General features: G+C 44.6%; 1 protein-coding gene across 6 annotated transcripts in view; it reads right to left on the reverse strand.

The window, feature by feature from the left end:
* The window catches only part of LOC149369481 (luciferin 4-monooxygenase-like), a 112,028-nt gene that overhangs the window by 48,533 nt on the left and 46,879 nt on the right, over window positions 1-16,616 (reverse strand). For all 6 annotated transcript variants that reach the window (XM_089558855.1, XM_089558856.1, XM_089558857.1 and 3 more), the window contains one exon: window positions 10,539-10,741. In XM_089558855.1, coding sequence (XP_089414981.1) covers window positions 10,539-10,741 — 203 coding nt within the window. The remainder of the gene's footprint in view (window positions 1-10,538; window positions 10,742-16,616) is intronic.

Here is a 16,616-nt window from a genome sequence, read left to right on the forward strand (position 1 = left end):
GGGAGTTATTAGTAGAGTTCCCAAAGCGAAATAATTTAAGGATCATGAATACTTTCCTGCGGCAGCCAGAGAACCGGAAGTGAACGTGGAGGGACCCGCTTGTGAGACTAAACTCAGAATAGACTTCATACTATGCGCTCACCCTGGCATCGTGCGGGATATGGAGGAGTTCGGAAAGGTGCGTTGTAGTGACCACAGAATAAGGTCTCGAATTAGCTTAGATTTGAAGAGGGAACATTAGAAACTAGTGAAGCGGAAGCCCATTAACGATCTAACGGTAAGAAGGAAAGTAGAGGAATTCAGGATATCCCAACAGAAGAGACATTCGGCTTTAGGTAAGGAATACGATCCTAATCTTCAAACAATGAACACTAACCTCAGAGCTACAGTTACATAGTGCGCAGTAGAATTTCGCGGTATGAAAGGGGAAAGTTATCCCAGAATACAACAGATCTGATTGAGAAACGTCAAAACATTAAAGCGTCCAACGCTACAGAAAGAATAAACTGGCAGAGCTATCAAAGGTAATAAGTAAGCGCGCAAGGTAGCCGATATAAGGAACTTTAATATGGAGAAAATCGAGGATACTGGAAAGACCGGAGGTAGCCTAAAAGCGGTGAAGAGGAAACTAGACATAGGCAAAAACCAGATGTAGGCGCTAAGAGAAAAAGAGGGCATTTTCATTAGCAATAATGATAAGAAGGATAAAACAGTCGAAGACTTCTAAATAAATTTATACAGCAGCCAATGTAATCACAGAGAGGCGGTAGCAGACAGCAAAGGGAAACCCGCCAGTTACAAAAGAGAAAGTGAAGAAACCCTTAAGAACAATGCTACAGAGTATACCATCTGGTCAGGATCAAGTAACAGCAGATGTCTTGAAGGATTAAGGGGAGAGTGTGCTAGAAAAACTAGCAACCCTGCATAACCAATGCCTTATGACCTCTAGCGTACCAGAAGCTAGCAATGCTAGCATTATCCTAATTCGTAAAGGAGAAGACGTCAAGGACTTGAAAAATTAGACTGATCAGCTTACTGTCATTTGCGCACAAAGTATTTACAAAGGGATTTGCTAATAGAATAAGGACAGCCTTAGACTTCAATAAACCAACTGACCAAGCATGATTTCGCAAAGGATACCCGAGAGTAGACCATTATCAAACTATTAATCAGGTGATAGAGAAATGCGCAGAATGTAACCAGCTGATATATATATATATATATATATATATATATATATATATATATATATATGTATATATATATATATATATATATATATATATATATATATATATATATATATCCTTCATGGACTACGGGAACGCATTGATTGAGTGGAAACCTGAGGAGTCATGAACGCGTTGCGGAATCAGGGTGTAGAACAGTCCTATGTGAAGATACTGGAAGATATCTATAACGACTCCACATCTACAGCAATAAAGTAGGCATTAAAATTGTAACAAGGAAAGGTGGCAGGCAGGGAGACACGATTTCCCATTCCTATTCACCGCCTCTTTACAGGAAGTGTTCTGAGGCCTAGATTGGGAACAGTTGGGGATTGGGGATAAGAGTTAACGGCGAATACCTATAGTAATCTGTGATTCGCTGAAGACATTGCCTTGCTAAGTCACCCAGGACATAGGCTCCAAAGCATGATCGATGAATTAGACAGGCCGAGCAGAATAGTTGGTATAAAAATTAACATGGAGAAAACGAAAGTAATGTTCAAGAGTCTAGCAGGGGAACAGCAGTTTACATTTGGTAGCGAGGTATTGGAAGTACAAAGGAAATACGCCTACTTAGGGCAGGTAGTGACCGCTGATACGGATCATGAGAGGGAAATAACCAGAAGAATAAGAATGGGGTGGAGCGCACATGGCAGCTTCTCTCAAATCATGAATGGTAAGTAACCGATACCCTTCAAGAGAAAAGTAAACAACAGCTGTATCTTACCGGCCGGTACTCAGCTATGGGGCCGAAACGTGGAGGCTAATGGAGAGGATTGAGCTTAAAATTGCGGACAAATCAGCGAGCTATGGGAAAAATATAATAAGTGTAACCTTAATAGAAGCGGGCAGAGTGGGTGAGGGAATAGATACGGGTTAATGACATCCTAGTCGAAATCAAGAGGACGGAATGGGCTTTGGCAGAGTACGTAACGACAAGGCAAGACGTCCGCTTGCCCTAAGTATAACGGAAGGCAAGCGTAACAGGCGGCGACAGAAAGTTGGGTGTGCGGATGACATTCAGAAGTTCGCGGGGATAAGGTGGCCCCTAGCTGCTAGCAAAGGGTTATGTTAACTGAAGAGACATCATCATCGCCAGCAGCAGCCTGACTACGCAGTGCAGTGCAAAAGCCTCTCCTATTAACGCTGTCCATTGCCAGCTGCAGCCACCTATCCACTTGGAATGCAAAACCAACTAGAACTTATTTCATTGACCAACCTAACTAAGATGTTCTTTCAGAAAAGGGAGCAACGATGAGATGGAGGAGGGCGTGATGGTTTGGTTTATTGGGGTTTAACGTCCCAAAGCTACTCAGGCTATGAGGGACGCCGTAGTGAAGGCTCCGGAAATTTCGACCACCTGGGGTTCTTTAACGTGCACTGACGCCGCACAGTACACAGCCCCCTAGAATTTCGTTTCCATCGAAATTCGGCCGCCGCGGCCGGGATCGAACCCGCGCCTTTCGGGTCAGCAGCCGAGCGCAGTAACCACTGAGCCACCGCGGTGGGGTGAAGGAGGGCGTGATGGGAGAAGGACGGTAAAATACAGAACAGGAATTTGAAAAGAATGTGGTGCAGGCGCACAGGCGATACAGGTGGATGGTAAAGAAGGCGGAGGTATCAACGCCCTCTCTAAAGCTTTAACTCCAATTCTACGCAAGCAGTAAGATGATATTTCTCTCACTACTTCACTTCACCCTCACGGTCAACTATTTTTAGTTAGATAACTCTTGTTACTTGGAAGTATTTGGAGCAAGTGCGGGAACTCCTTTCGCACGAACCTCTGAAAACATATAGTTACATGGTGGAGACGGCAGTCCAGACAGTGAGGAAGAAAGCGAAAGCATGCTTCCAAAAGGAACTGTTTATTGGGTCTGAACTGCTATGAACTGAATGGCGGACGGGGTGGCTCAGTGGTTATGGCGCTCGGCTGCTGACCCGAAAGAGGCAGGTTTGATCCAGGCCGCGGCGGTCGAATTTCGATGGAGGCAAAATTCTGGAGGCCCGTGTATTGTGCGATGTGAACACACATTAAAAAATCCCAGGTGGTCGAAATTTGCGGAGCCCTACACTACGGCGTCTTTCATAGCCTGAATTGCTTTGGGACGTTAAACCCCCATAAAGGAAACCTAATAAAACGAACTGAGTGATTCTAAGGCGGTGAAAGTAACAACCCTAGTAGCACAGTATGTTACTGCAACGTTGCAACAACATTGCCAATGTTGTACTATGTTGCGCTAACATTCTTCAACATTAGATAATGTTGCTGCACTGTTACCAAGCAACATTCTGATAATGTTGCTCTAAAGTGGTCTTTTCACATTGCAGCAATATTGTCAAATGATGAATAAATGTTGAACCACACACGATGGCATTGCTATAACATTTATGCTATAGGCTAATTGTCTGCCCTCTCGGGCTATTTCTGAAACCCAAATAGAAAAGCCAGTCCCAGATCACTTCTCCTCACGATGACAATATTAATTAATTAATTTATTTATTTTTACTTCTAGTGCAAGTTTGCATGTGGTGTGTATGCAAATGGTGAGCAGTGCAAGTAAGTGTACTTGCACTCTGTGACACTAAGGTAGAAAGATATATTTCTATCTAAAATATTTTCAAACAGCTGGAATTACTTTGTTTTTCAATTAAACACGCAGACAAAATTAAAATTGCCGAAGAAATTTAGTTCTGGTTTCACTGACGCCCCGCAGTCTAATGGCCATGGAGATCACTATCACAAATCCAAATCCAAACCGCGGCTACTCGCAGCCGCGCCGAGAGCCAATCCTGCGACGCGCGCTCATCCGAGAACCCGCGTGTCAGCGGCAGTCGTGGCAAGATCTTCACGTTTTTTGCTCTTCTAGTACAGTTTTTTTGCGGTCGCCGTGCCTGCGCTGCTGTGTTTCGTTGTGGTTTCACTGGAATTCAGCTGAAACAACAAAGGCTTGCCCAGAGGATGACCTCAATGGTGAGTGATTTCTAGACTTCCATTGTTGTGCTGCGACTTGTGTTGGTTGGCACAAAGCCAGTAGTGTATTTACCCATGCCCTTCCTGATAATTTGATAAAGTGCTACATTCGTTGTATCATGAAGAGAATGAAATGTTCGCTAAGCGAAGTGTCCTTTCGGAAACGACGCCGAAGAACAGCAGAGGCTGTTCACGACGAACTGGAAAACTATTTGGCAGTTGTCAGTCTTGATAATGGTCATGGCAGCAGATTGTGCGCAACAGGAGCAGAAGAGTATCAAGATGCCTTTTCATCGCATAATGTTATTTTATCCTCTTTATCAGCGCCAGCCGAGGACTCAGATGAAAGCCGCAGTTCTCACTGTATTTTGGCACCGCGAGCAGCATCTCTGACATACGAAGGGCAACGTAAGAGTTGTCGCGGATTTCTGAGAATGAAGAGTTGGTGGTTTATGAAGATAGGATGACACTTGAGTCTGGTGCCGCTACTCAATGTCTAGAGCACGACTTGCGCGTGTGGGCAATTAATAGCCTACTTCTCACCTGCATTCCCTGCTTAAAGTGCTGAAGCCATACCATCCAGAGTTAACCACGGATGCTAGAAAATTACTAAAGACGCAGAGGCATACTGACCCAGCAATGATGACCGATGGTCAATACCACTGCTTTGGAATTTTTCGTTCTCTGGAAGAACATGTGCATGTTCCTTAACGTCTGCACTTTGTGCGAGGGCATTACACCAGTTCTCATGCATTCTACTGGAAGATAGCATAAATCCAGCGGCATTTTAAGCAAGGAACCAGAATTTATTCTTTCACTCGAAACTGACGCTGCTGCATCATGCCAGTAGTTTAGTCTTTACCCTCTCATTCCCAATCAAATGTATACTCTTATAACCAACATTTATGGGACTGTGCAGCGATTTGCGCCAAAGGTAAGGAAAGTGAAATATTTATTGGTATTCAATCATTCTTCATCATCATCAGCCAGACTATACCCACTGCAGGGCGACAGCCTCTCCCATATTGCCCAAATTAGCCCTTTCCTGTGCTAGCTGCATCCACTTGGCCCCTGAACCCATGATCAGTTTGTGATAGAGCTTATATAGCCCAGGAAGAATCGGCCGTTAGCAACTGTGCCTTTCAAATTGTGCACAGCAGTGAGGCTGAAAAACACTATAGGCTGGGCCTGCCCTCTTCGCTCGGTTTACTTTGTCGGCCACCCGCCATGGCACAATTGAGGGAAGACAAAGGGAGTGATGTGCAACCACCTCCAGCCACGCCTTCATCTAGAAACGCTCTTGTGGTTTTAAGCAATTCAATGGCCGTCCCCATGGCTGACACCAGTAGGTCCGCTTGTAAGGCAGGATTCAAGTGAGACAGCAGCACTGGCCATCGTTGTGTGATGCGGGAATGCGAATTTTTGTTTGTATATTATTTGCTTGCTTTTGAGGAATTTTAGGTGGCATGAATAGTCGATGTCTTTTATGTAATGAATGCATTTTTAGCCACTTTCAGAACAATTTGTTGCTCAGGCTGTTTAAATATGCTCACGGTGCCAGGGAAGGGCGTTTTTTTTCACTATTTTGGCTTGAGCCAAGTGACTGGACATAAGTTCTTTGTACAAAGCTGTCCAATGTCTGTGTCCATTGAGGAGTGTAAAAGATTTGTTATTAGATGTGTTCCCACCAAGATGCTTATATTAAAAAATTTTGGTTCTTTCTTTTTTTTGCAGGGATGCAGCTTCGCTTGTGACATCATGAATTAGAAGAGACCATCATCGTGAGCAGCTGGAGGCTACCAGAAGACAAGCATATTTTAGACGTGCTAAATTGTTCAGGCAAATGTTGACAGTACTTTAAATTTGTAGTTTTCCAGTGCAACGGTGCATGACCAAAGAAGGGAAGAAGGATACTTGAAGAAAACAGCGCAGCAACAGGGACAAGAGAAAAGATGAGACAAGTGCTGACCAGCAACTGAAGGTTTATTGAAAAGGAACACATAAAGTGTACTCTCTTCAAAACCAAGAGTGCGCATGAGCTGCGCGAACAGCACTGATAACCTGTTAACTTCAGTCATAATGGTCAGGATATAATAGTTCATAATCATGAACAAGGATGGAGGGTCGTTCATGACTGTTGAATCTTGACCACCATGACTGAAGTTGATTGCTTATCAGTGTTGTTCCCTCAGCTCATGCACGCTCTTGGTTGTAAATTGAGTATATTTTCTTTGTTCCTTTTCAATAAACCTTCAGTTGCTAGTCAGCACCTGTCCCATCTTCTCTCTTGTGACTGTTGCTGCGCTGTTTTCTTCAAGGATGTACCAACTTGCCGTTTTACTGAAGTTGGAAAGAAAGATAAAACACAGCGCTCACTGACAACTGGTTATTTAACGGCGCATACACTGCTTAAATGCCCTCAGACCAGCGCAGCAGAAAAAAAAACTTATCACACATTTATCATAAAAACTATGAAAGAAACATCATTTCTGCGTTATATGATACAATTGAAGTTTTGCTCGCACATTGTGAACCAGCTTTTTTAATATGATGCGTCTCTGTCGCTTCACAAGTGGTTTGTGGTCTGCTTCTGCTAAGGATCTTCACACTTGAAAATCTCTGTACAATCACTGCAGTGCTTGAGAAGTTTGCAACCTGTCCTCATTCTTTAGATCTCTTGCATGAAGATGACATTTACGGGCCTCTAGCATTTTGCCTCCATCTAAATGCAACCACCGCGGCCGGAATAGAACCCGTGTCTTAACAGGCCAGCAGCCTAGCACCATAACCACTGAACCACTGCAGCGGCTCATGTATATGTGTGTTTGTGTTCTGTAGGGCTGGAAAACGATTAACTTAAATCAGTGATGTTAACCAGCCCAGCAACTAACTCTGCTGTTCATAATACCTCTGCTCCTTGTTTCTGAATGGCCAACTAGGTTGCACTGCTACTTTGTTTATTTGTTGCAATTTTGTGCACAAAATGAATGTCTTATATTTGGGAAATACAAAGTCCAGGTGGTGCATGTTTTCAAGGTGTGCTATTGTTGTGTAAATAGTTTACTGAAGTGTTTTGTATTTATAACATGCCATTCGAGAGGTGTGTGCGAATTTTCTTGCTATGGTAATGTGCCTAGTAACTGTTTAAAACATTAGCTCTGGTTCTTGTTCCTGAGTAGCTCACACGTGTTTTTTAGATTTGTTGCAAGTTTCTTTATAAAGTAATTAAATAAATCATATCTGTGAAAGTGTAAGCCCACGTGTTGCATTTTTCAAGCTATGCCAATGTGTTTGTGTAAATGTTGAGTGTATTATAAGTCTGCTTCCTTTTTCTAAATTATATTTCTGTCTATTTAAATAAATCAGTCTAATTGTCAGAATAACCATGTCATGGAATCTTGTTGCATCTAAACTATAGGAGCACTGGTAGAGAGCTGATGAATGTTACATTTGAGGATTTATTTAGAGTAAGTGGTCTGGAAAGTATGGAAAAACAATGTGTTGTGCAGTGCAGTCTTGTATTTGTATTCTATAGCAAGCGCCGCATTACTGTGTAGCAAGGAGTAATGCTCAATTGTTCATCCTTGCGACCTTAAGCTGCTGTAACCATTCTGGTATCAAGATGCCATTGTACACAGTTTAGCCTTTCAAGCGATCACTTTATTGAGGAGCAGCCCTTGGTAGCTGAAATAGTTCAGTAATTTAGATTGCTGTCTGAAAGTTTCTGAAACATTATGACAGCATTGCAGCAATATTACAGCAACATTGTCGTGGGAATGTTGCATATGTGCAAATAAAAAGTTGTATCAATATTAAGAACATGTTGTAGCAATGTTGCATTAATATTGTCTCCAGAAGTTGCTTTAACATTGACTGAAAGTTGATGTAACATTGGAGCAGTATTGTCTCAACGTTTTCTTATGTATGTTGCGTTAACGTGGCAAAAAGAGGACGCTAACCACGTTAAGGCAATGTTAGCAGCTGATGTTGTGGCCACACTGAGGCAACAAAGCGTGCTACTAGGGAAGCGGGCTCGGCGGTCATGGAACAGAATGCCTACTGCTCTCAGCGCGCACTGAATTTAAAGCTGATAGCGAACATTCCAGATACGCGTGCCGATTTACCAATACATTCTGGAACAACGTATAATCGACTGCACTGGGATGCGGTCAATCGAGATAAATCTGGTCGCGTCTCGCATCACAAACAAAGCGGCGGGCCGGCAGCTTTGAAGAATGAACGAAGAGACACTCCAAAGATTCGCAGCAATATATAATAGGTTAGTGGAATCAAAACTTAATAATTTGTTTTCAGGGAGACAGCGCACATACTTGCGCCGCATAGATGGAATTTCGTTTTATATGAACGCAGATATGCACTAACAGCTTTGCTCTCCCACCTGAATTCACTTAGTTCGTGCTTTCATATTGTTACAATTTGCTGGGTTCCTCTGCATATAAGTTTAGTGGCAGTAGCAGAGGAGGAGTGTCGTGGCAGCTGAAGCGCACAGCAGCACTGGTTGAAGCAAAACAAGGTGGAACAATGTGGAAGTTGGGCCTGATGTAGAGACTTTTTGCACTTGCTACGCGGGCTTAGAAACTGGCACAATGCCCGCTGAAGACGGCAGAGGCGCTAATGTAGATGAAGGCCGAGATCCACACGGTGCGTTTCGACGAACAGCACATGCAGTCAGCCCACGATAGGCGCGCGTGTACATGTATAAAATTTACGCGACTCTCAGACAACGAACGCGAAAGTTCTGCGAGGGGGTGAAAGGGAAGACGAACACAGGGCGGAAGGTTTGGCGTTGCGGGTGGAGGAGAATGAAGAAAGGGTATGGCATGCCACAGCACTGATTGCTGGATTGGATTGGGAGTGTGGAACGGGTGTTGAGCGTGTGAGGGAATTATTGACGGACTGGATAACGCCACCCAGTCGCACAGTCTGAACACGCCAGCTGCAGCGGATGCTTCTCCATGAAAGACACTAATGGAAACGCAAATTGTGCCGTTTGAATAGCATTTGCGGTCTATTACTTTCTCGTTCCGCTGCTCCATAGAGGCTTTGTGAAAGGCAGACCAAGGAGGTAGTGATGGGTGGAGCTTCTGGAGGGTGAAAATGGAGGGGGGTGGAACGGTGGAATGAGGTAAACAGCTGGTGTAGGGGGAGCATCATAGCTTGAGGGGTGCAGTGGGATGGCTGGTGGTGGGTGGGGTGTCTTGATTGTGTAGGGTGCGGTGGAGGCTCGTCGTTCGGGCTAGGCGTTGCACTTCACATGACGTCAGATTTTTCCGGTGGATGGTGTTACAGCCACGCGGTTTTCGCAGTAAAATGTGTCAAAGCGCGCACGTTCTACATCGAAAGCCATGAATAAGCAGAACCGCCCGAGTCTGCCGCTTTGCGTCCCATATCTGGAGAGTGTTTTGCTTTGAACATTGACCTGCAAAGGCGCAGGACAACAGCGCACGGGTGTCCCTGAAATGTGCGCACTAAGCAACAGCGAATAAATGTCAAATTTCTTGCCAGTGTGCTCCGGAGAAGGCGCCTTCCAGGTCTGCTGTATCCAGGAGATGCTCTAATGAACTGCGATGCGCTAGGGGTCGCTAGCTGGTGAAGGCTTCATGCACTCAAACACACATGCCCCCACATAAACACGCACACACTCGCGCACACACACACGCAGAGAACAGTGCTTCATCCCCTAAAAGGACGAACTTTAATTGTCATCTCGGCAACGGATGGTGCTGCTGGGAAGAAAGGCCGCGCAGCAGTACGAGTGTAGGAAGTGTCAGCAGCCAGTAGCAGCCACCTCTGGGTGACTTTTGCCGCCAATGACGGCTATCGCGGAATGTTCTAAGTACACCATAGGCCTGTTCAGGATATAATTTTTAAGGAATACAGTGTCAGCAGCGGTGGAGGTCATCTTCTATAGAAACAATAAATTTGGTAGGTAATTATTGTCCGGTTGATTGTCCAGTTTTTATTTAGCACAGTGTGTAATTTAGTGCCATGACGTGTTCGTAGCACCACAGCCACGTAGCCACGGGCTATGTGTCAACGTGTCAGTCTGCATGGACGTTAAGAAAAAGTCTTTCGCTAAGGCCCTGCAAGGCGAGTAAATACTGTTGTTTTTTCCACACAAGGCGAAAACTGAGTGCTTGAGGCATACAGAAAGCGCACCACAAACGAAACATTCACTAGAGACAAATTGAAATGCCTAGGCCGGCCATTTCCTAGTGCGTGCTGTATTGTGCCATGGCATGCACTTTGTTCTGTTTCGTCGCTTCGTGCAAGGAAAGATATCCACCGCCAGCAACGTAGCCATATTTCTGTATTACCTCGTTGTGTAGAAGCAGCAGACGTAGTTGTAGTGCGTGATCTGAGTGCCCTTGGGCATGCCTGTGGTTCCGGACGTGTAGCACACAGCAAGGACACTGTTGCGGGGATCGGTGACAGGGCTCTCCTCGAACTCTCGCTCGTCGAGCGCCGGAAAATTTGTGGTGGGAACGAATCCCGCCGCGCGTCCCATGCAGAAGAGGCCCTGAAAGAAGATAGCAGGCTAGATCGCGATTTCCCAAAAGCGAAACGTGGTGGAAGGTAGGCAGCTCACTAGGCATCAGCAAGTAATCTACGTGCAGGTGCCTACACTTATTAGGGTGGGCGGTAAGTGAATGAAAACAAATGCTGCCGTGCCCTCTCCCCCTCGTCTCTTCTTTAGCTCTATACACGCTGAGCACGGAGTGTGCGAAAAATAAACACCAACTTCTTACCCTTCCCGCAAAGGCCCATCATAGATAGACAGATATGTTTATTTGAGTGTGCCTCAACAGCCAAGTGGCCTGAACGAGCGCACACTAGGTCAGATACATCAAAATCACCACTTCAAAACATTTAAAAGCAGGCACGAAAACAAGGATTAGGCAAATATGTACATGTCAGTAAACGTTTTGTTATATAAGATTTGTAAACGAGTCATTGTACAAATGGCGTGCAAATCGGGATAAAATGTGTCGAAACATTTTGCAGCTTTTGCATGCGGCACACGAAAATTCAGCGACATCAGTAAGGTCCCACAGTTAATGAAACCGCGCACGACGTTTTGCAGAAACTGCATGTCACGTATGCGTCGCCTGTCGCCAAGGGTAGACATATTGAGGTCTGCCAAGAGAGAATCATAGTCGTAGAAACGCCGGCGACGAATATATCTATCATAATAGATGCGTATGAATTTACGCTGGACATTTTCAATTTTCGTGCAATAGGCGACAGATACGCTATTCCAGGCTACTGAAGCGAACTCAAGACGCGGTCTCACAAGGGCACAGTATAGAGTGCCCATAACAGTAGCGTATCATAACAATATAGAGTATCATAACAGTAGCTGTGTCCTCCTTGCACCATATTCAACTTTGAATTCACGAACCCGTACCGACATGGATCCTATTTGAGCTTTCAAGCACTGTCCATGCGCTGTAGAAATAATTTGTTCTTTCTAGTTTCCTCATCATCATGTGCCTGATTTCGCTCACTTGAGGGCAAAGGCCTCTCCGCTTACACCCTCTCCTGTGCCAGCAGCGGCAGAGCTTATATCCACAAACTTTTTAATCTAGTCTGTGATCTACCTTTCTGCGGTCCCCTGTTGACTTGCCTTCTCTTGGAATCCAGTCCGTTGCTCTTAACAACCGTTCTCTATTTCGTCTTCGCATAACATGCCCTTCACAAGCTCATTTTCTCGTTTTGATTTCATCTAGGAGGTCATTTACCTGCTTTTGTTCCCTGATACGCTCGGCCAACTTCCAGTCTCGTAACGTTATACCTACCATTTTCCTTCCCATTGCTCGCTGCGTTTTTCTCAGTTTAAGTCAAACCCTTTTCATTAGCCTCCAGGATTCTGCCTCATATGTTAAGATACAGCTGTTCCAGCTTTTAAGATACAGCTGTTAAGATACAGTAAGATACAGCTGTTATATACTTCTCTCTTAGGGATAGAGGTAAACTGCCCTTCATGATCTCAGACTACTTGAGAAATGTGTCCACCCATTCCCACTCTAATTATTTCACGCTTGTAGTGCGCATCCGTGGGCACTACCTACCTTAGTAGACATATTCTTTTACCACTTCCGACCCGCCGCGCTGGCTCAGTGGTTACGGCGCTCGCTGCTGGCCCGAAAGACGCGGGTTCGATCCCGGCCGTGGTGGCCAAATTTCGATGGAGGAAAAATTCGAGAGGCCCGTGCACTGTGCTATAGTGCACGTTAAAGAACCCCAGGTGGTCGAAATTTCCGGGGCCCTTGACTACGGCGTCCCTCATACCCTGAGTTGCTTTGGGACGTTAAACTCCAATAAACCAGTAAACCAAACCTTTACTACTTCCAGCGTCTCGCTACGAATTATAAAGTGGTGTTCCCTTCAGAGGGTGTTGAGTAATACTGTAATTATCTGCATATTAAGTTATAGATCCATCGTTTTGCTTTGCTGTACAGTCATTCATCGTGTTTTTAATTTAATATCCTGAGTAACTTGGCAACGCAATGCCTTTCTCAGAGCCTCACAGATTACTAAGGTATTTTTCATTAACTCTAACTCCATCTATTCCCAATGAAGGTCTCCAATTACATTCTGTGAACAGGCGGTGAATACTACTGAAGACATCGTGTCTACTTGCCTTACATCCTTGCTTATTCTGTTTATTGCTGTCTTTATGGAGGGCTATGCTGGCTGTACAGCTACTATAGGCACCTTCGGAGATTTGTACGCAAAAATGGCTTATAGAACCTCATTCCGCAATTCTTTCATGAACGCTAAGGCTTGAAATGAGTGGAATGTCTTCTCGTAATTTATGAGGGCTGTATACAGGACTTGGTTATATTGTGCGCATTTCTCAATCACCTTACTGATAGTGTGAATTGGGCTGTTGTCGAGCAGCTTTCACGAAAGCCAGCCTGGCCACCTTATGATTGCTGTTAAAGGTTTTACTGACTCTAGCAGTGATTTCCTTAGTAAATATATTGCAGGTAGCGGAGAGTAAGATGATCGGTTTGCAGTTTTCCAAGTCTCTGACGTCCCCGTTCTTATGGATTGACACGGTGTTGCCGTTCATCCAAGAATATTGTAGTCTCGAAGTTATAAATCACTGCGTGTACATGGTGGCTAGTTTTGCTAGCATAGTTTTTTTCGCGGTTTCAACATTTGTGTGTTAAATGACCCTCAGCAGCTGGTTCCCTCCTTTGCTTTGTTGTTAAGTATTTATTTTTTCTTTCTTTTCTTTGGTCCATGCAAACAAACACAAAAATTTTCCTGAACACAAGAAAAAACGTTTACGCAAGGGTCAAGATAACAAACCATTTTCCCACAGATTACCTTAACGCAGTACGCTTTAACGATTCTGTCTGTCTAGTGATAAGCTTTTTTAATTGAATTAAATGGAATTTTTATTTCGAATTATCAAAATCCAGGATCCCGGAGCTAAAGGGGCCCCAAGCAAAAAAAAAAAACATAAGTAGAGATATTGCCGCGAATCTTTTTCATCGACCTCAATTTGCCAGTAGGCGCTCTTGAGGTCCATCGATGAGAAGTACTTGGCGTTGCAGAGCCGGTCCAGTGTGTCGTCGATGCGGGGGAGGGGGTAGACGTCCTTCTTTGTGATGTTGTTCAAGCGGCGGTAATCAACGCAGAATCGAAGTGCACCGTCTTTCTTTCTCACTAGAACAACCGGTGCCTAGAGGCTTTTTGAAGGCTGAATAACGTCGTCGCGCAGCATTTCTTCCACTTGGTTCCGGATGGCTTGTCGTTCTCGCTGCGACACTCGGAAGGGGCTCTGGCGGAGAGGTCGGGCGTGCTGGTCGGTTATAATGCGATGCTTGGCCATTGGCGTTTGTCGGACCTTCGGCGATGACGAGAAGCACTTGCTGTAGCTTCGAAAGAGATTGCGGATCTGCGACATGGACTACTTCTGGTCGTACGCGGCGTCGCTGGGATGCAGTCATTTGGCCAGGAGACCGAGTCTGGGTTTGGACGCCCATTCGCCGCCGAGGATTGAGTGAAAAGCTTTTGCGCCGCTATTTCGGCCCGTACAAGGTTCTTCGTCGGCTAGGTGAAATGGACTATGAAGTCTTTCCTGACCCAATGGCTGCATCCCAGCGACGCCGCGTACGACCAGAAGTATTCCATGTCGTACGACTAAAGCCCTATCATGCACGCTGTAGGACGTCGTGGATCCACATTCGGTGTTTATTTTTGCACAATCCGTTTTTGATTGTTTATAGCCGCATTATGTTCTAAAGCATCGAGTCGATGCTTCTTTGAGAGGGGAGTAATGCCGCGAATCTTTGTAGCGTTTGTTTGTTGTGTTTATTTGTTCATGCTTCAAGGCTGCCGGCACGTCGCTTTATCGCTTGGTTGGTGACGCAAGAGGCGCCTAGATTTATCTCGATTGATCCCACCCAGGCGGAGCCGATTCTACTTTGTGCCAGAATGTTGTAGTAACTTCCGAAGCTTTATCTCGAATGTTCGCTATCAGCTTTAAAGAGAGCACGGCCGACTGCGGCGGGCATTCTGTTCGACGTCCGCCAAGCACGCTTGTTGCTACGCCGCCGTCGAGTAATTCAGTTCTTTGCGGGCGCAAGTCAGCCCGAATAAAGAGTTTCGTTTCGAAGACATTCTCGCTGTGTTCCTGTTCACCGGACTTCAGTCACCACTACGTGACAATATAAGTTTACAGCAGCAACACTGTGGGGCAATGTTTAAAAAGAAACATCAACACAAAATAGGAAAATGAATGCATCCACTGAAGCATGAGGCACGCATTGCATTAAACACTAAACAGCGGACAAGGCCTTAAACATAACGTATGGAGCAAATAGGGAATAAGAAAACCGCGTTAAATACAAACACTTGAAAGTAGGTAAAGTTTAATCAAACAGTTGAAAGTAGGTAAAGTTTAATAAAACTTTTAAATGAACGAGCAGTTTTGAAATCTTGAGACAAGGGGTAAATGAATGGGAGTTTATTAATTAAGACCGAAACAGCGTACGAGGTCATCTGCATACTGTAATTAGTTCTAATGCGAGGAGTGACGTATCGTGTATATCTGAGGGAGTGTGGGTCATGTTTAATGAATGTTGTATTGAAAGAATTCAGATAAAGTTTTATTTTTTTGTAAACATACATACACAGCAGTTTAAAATAAAGTAACGCTTCCTAAACGAAGTATTTTGGATTTAAGAAAATAAGGCAATGTGTGGTCCTGTGCTTCTCAACAATAAATGGCTCGAATTGCCTTTTTTTGTACAGTGAACAATGAGGTAGGATTTTGTTTTGAGGTGGTACCCCAGACTAGCAAACAAAACCTTAGTCGAGAGTCGAATACTTTAGTCGAATACTTTAGTTCAGTCAATTAACTTGGTGGTATTTACTACCGAGCCAATAGGTATTAAAGCAGAGTGTGAGTGTTTGATTGGCATGTTTTATTCAGTGTGACGTAGACATAGAGAGAAGTGTCGTTGAAACTTCTCTTTGTGATCATTTATCAAAACATATTTTCATGAAAAAGAAAGTTGTGCGAAAAAAAGGGTGGTTGCTTCAGTAATTTTTTCTTCCCAACAAAATCATCATTAGCCTGCCTGCACCCACTGCAAGGCTTCTACAATGTATCTGCAATGTTCGACAATGTACAATGTATTAGGAGGTCGCAAACTTCTTAATATCAGCCACTTAACTTTTTGCCGCCCCTTGCGGCGATGGCCTTCTCTTGAAATCTACTCCACTAGATTTCAAGGGAGGCCATCTGCTGGTGTTTACCAGCAGTTATCTTCTCTTCGCAATACATGCCTGCCCCAGTCCATACTTCCTCTTAATTTCGACTAGGATGTCATTAACGCGCGTTTATTCCCCTACCCGCTCTGGCCGCTTCCGGTCTCTTAACGTTAGACCTATGATTTTTCTTTCTATAGCTCGCTGCGTTGTCCTTAACTTAAGCTGAACTCTTCTCGTTAGCCTTTGTGCTTCTGCCCCATATGTGAGTGCCGGTAAGATACAGCTGTCGCATATTTTTCCCATGAGGGATAGTGGTAAATTGCCATTCATGATCTGAGAGAATCTGTCATATGCGCTCCACCTCATTCGTGTTCTTCTAGTTAAGTCCGTGTCCTGATCCCGATCAGCGGTCACTACCTGCCCTAAGTCGATGCATTGCCTTACCACTTCCAGCAAATAGCTACCAATTATGAACCGCTATTCTGTTTCGAGGCTGTCGAACACTACATTGATTTTCTGCATGCTAATTTTTCGACGCACTGTTCTGCGGTGCCTGTCTAACTGATTGATCATTCTTTGCAGTTCATCTCCTCAGGGACTTAGGGGGGTAACGTAATCAGCGAATCCCAAAATAAATTACGAGGAACTTTAGCGGCTAAAGT

Source organism: Amblyomma mixtum, chromosome 1 (assembly GCF_055824585.1).
Source record: "Amblyomma mixtum isolate Tamu chromosome 1, ASM5582458v1, whole genome shotgun sequence".
Taxonomy (NCBI): domain Eukaryota; kingdom Metazoa; phylum Arthropoda; class Arachnida; order Ixodida; family Ixodidae; genus Amblyomma; species Amblyomma mixtum.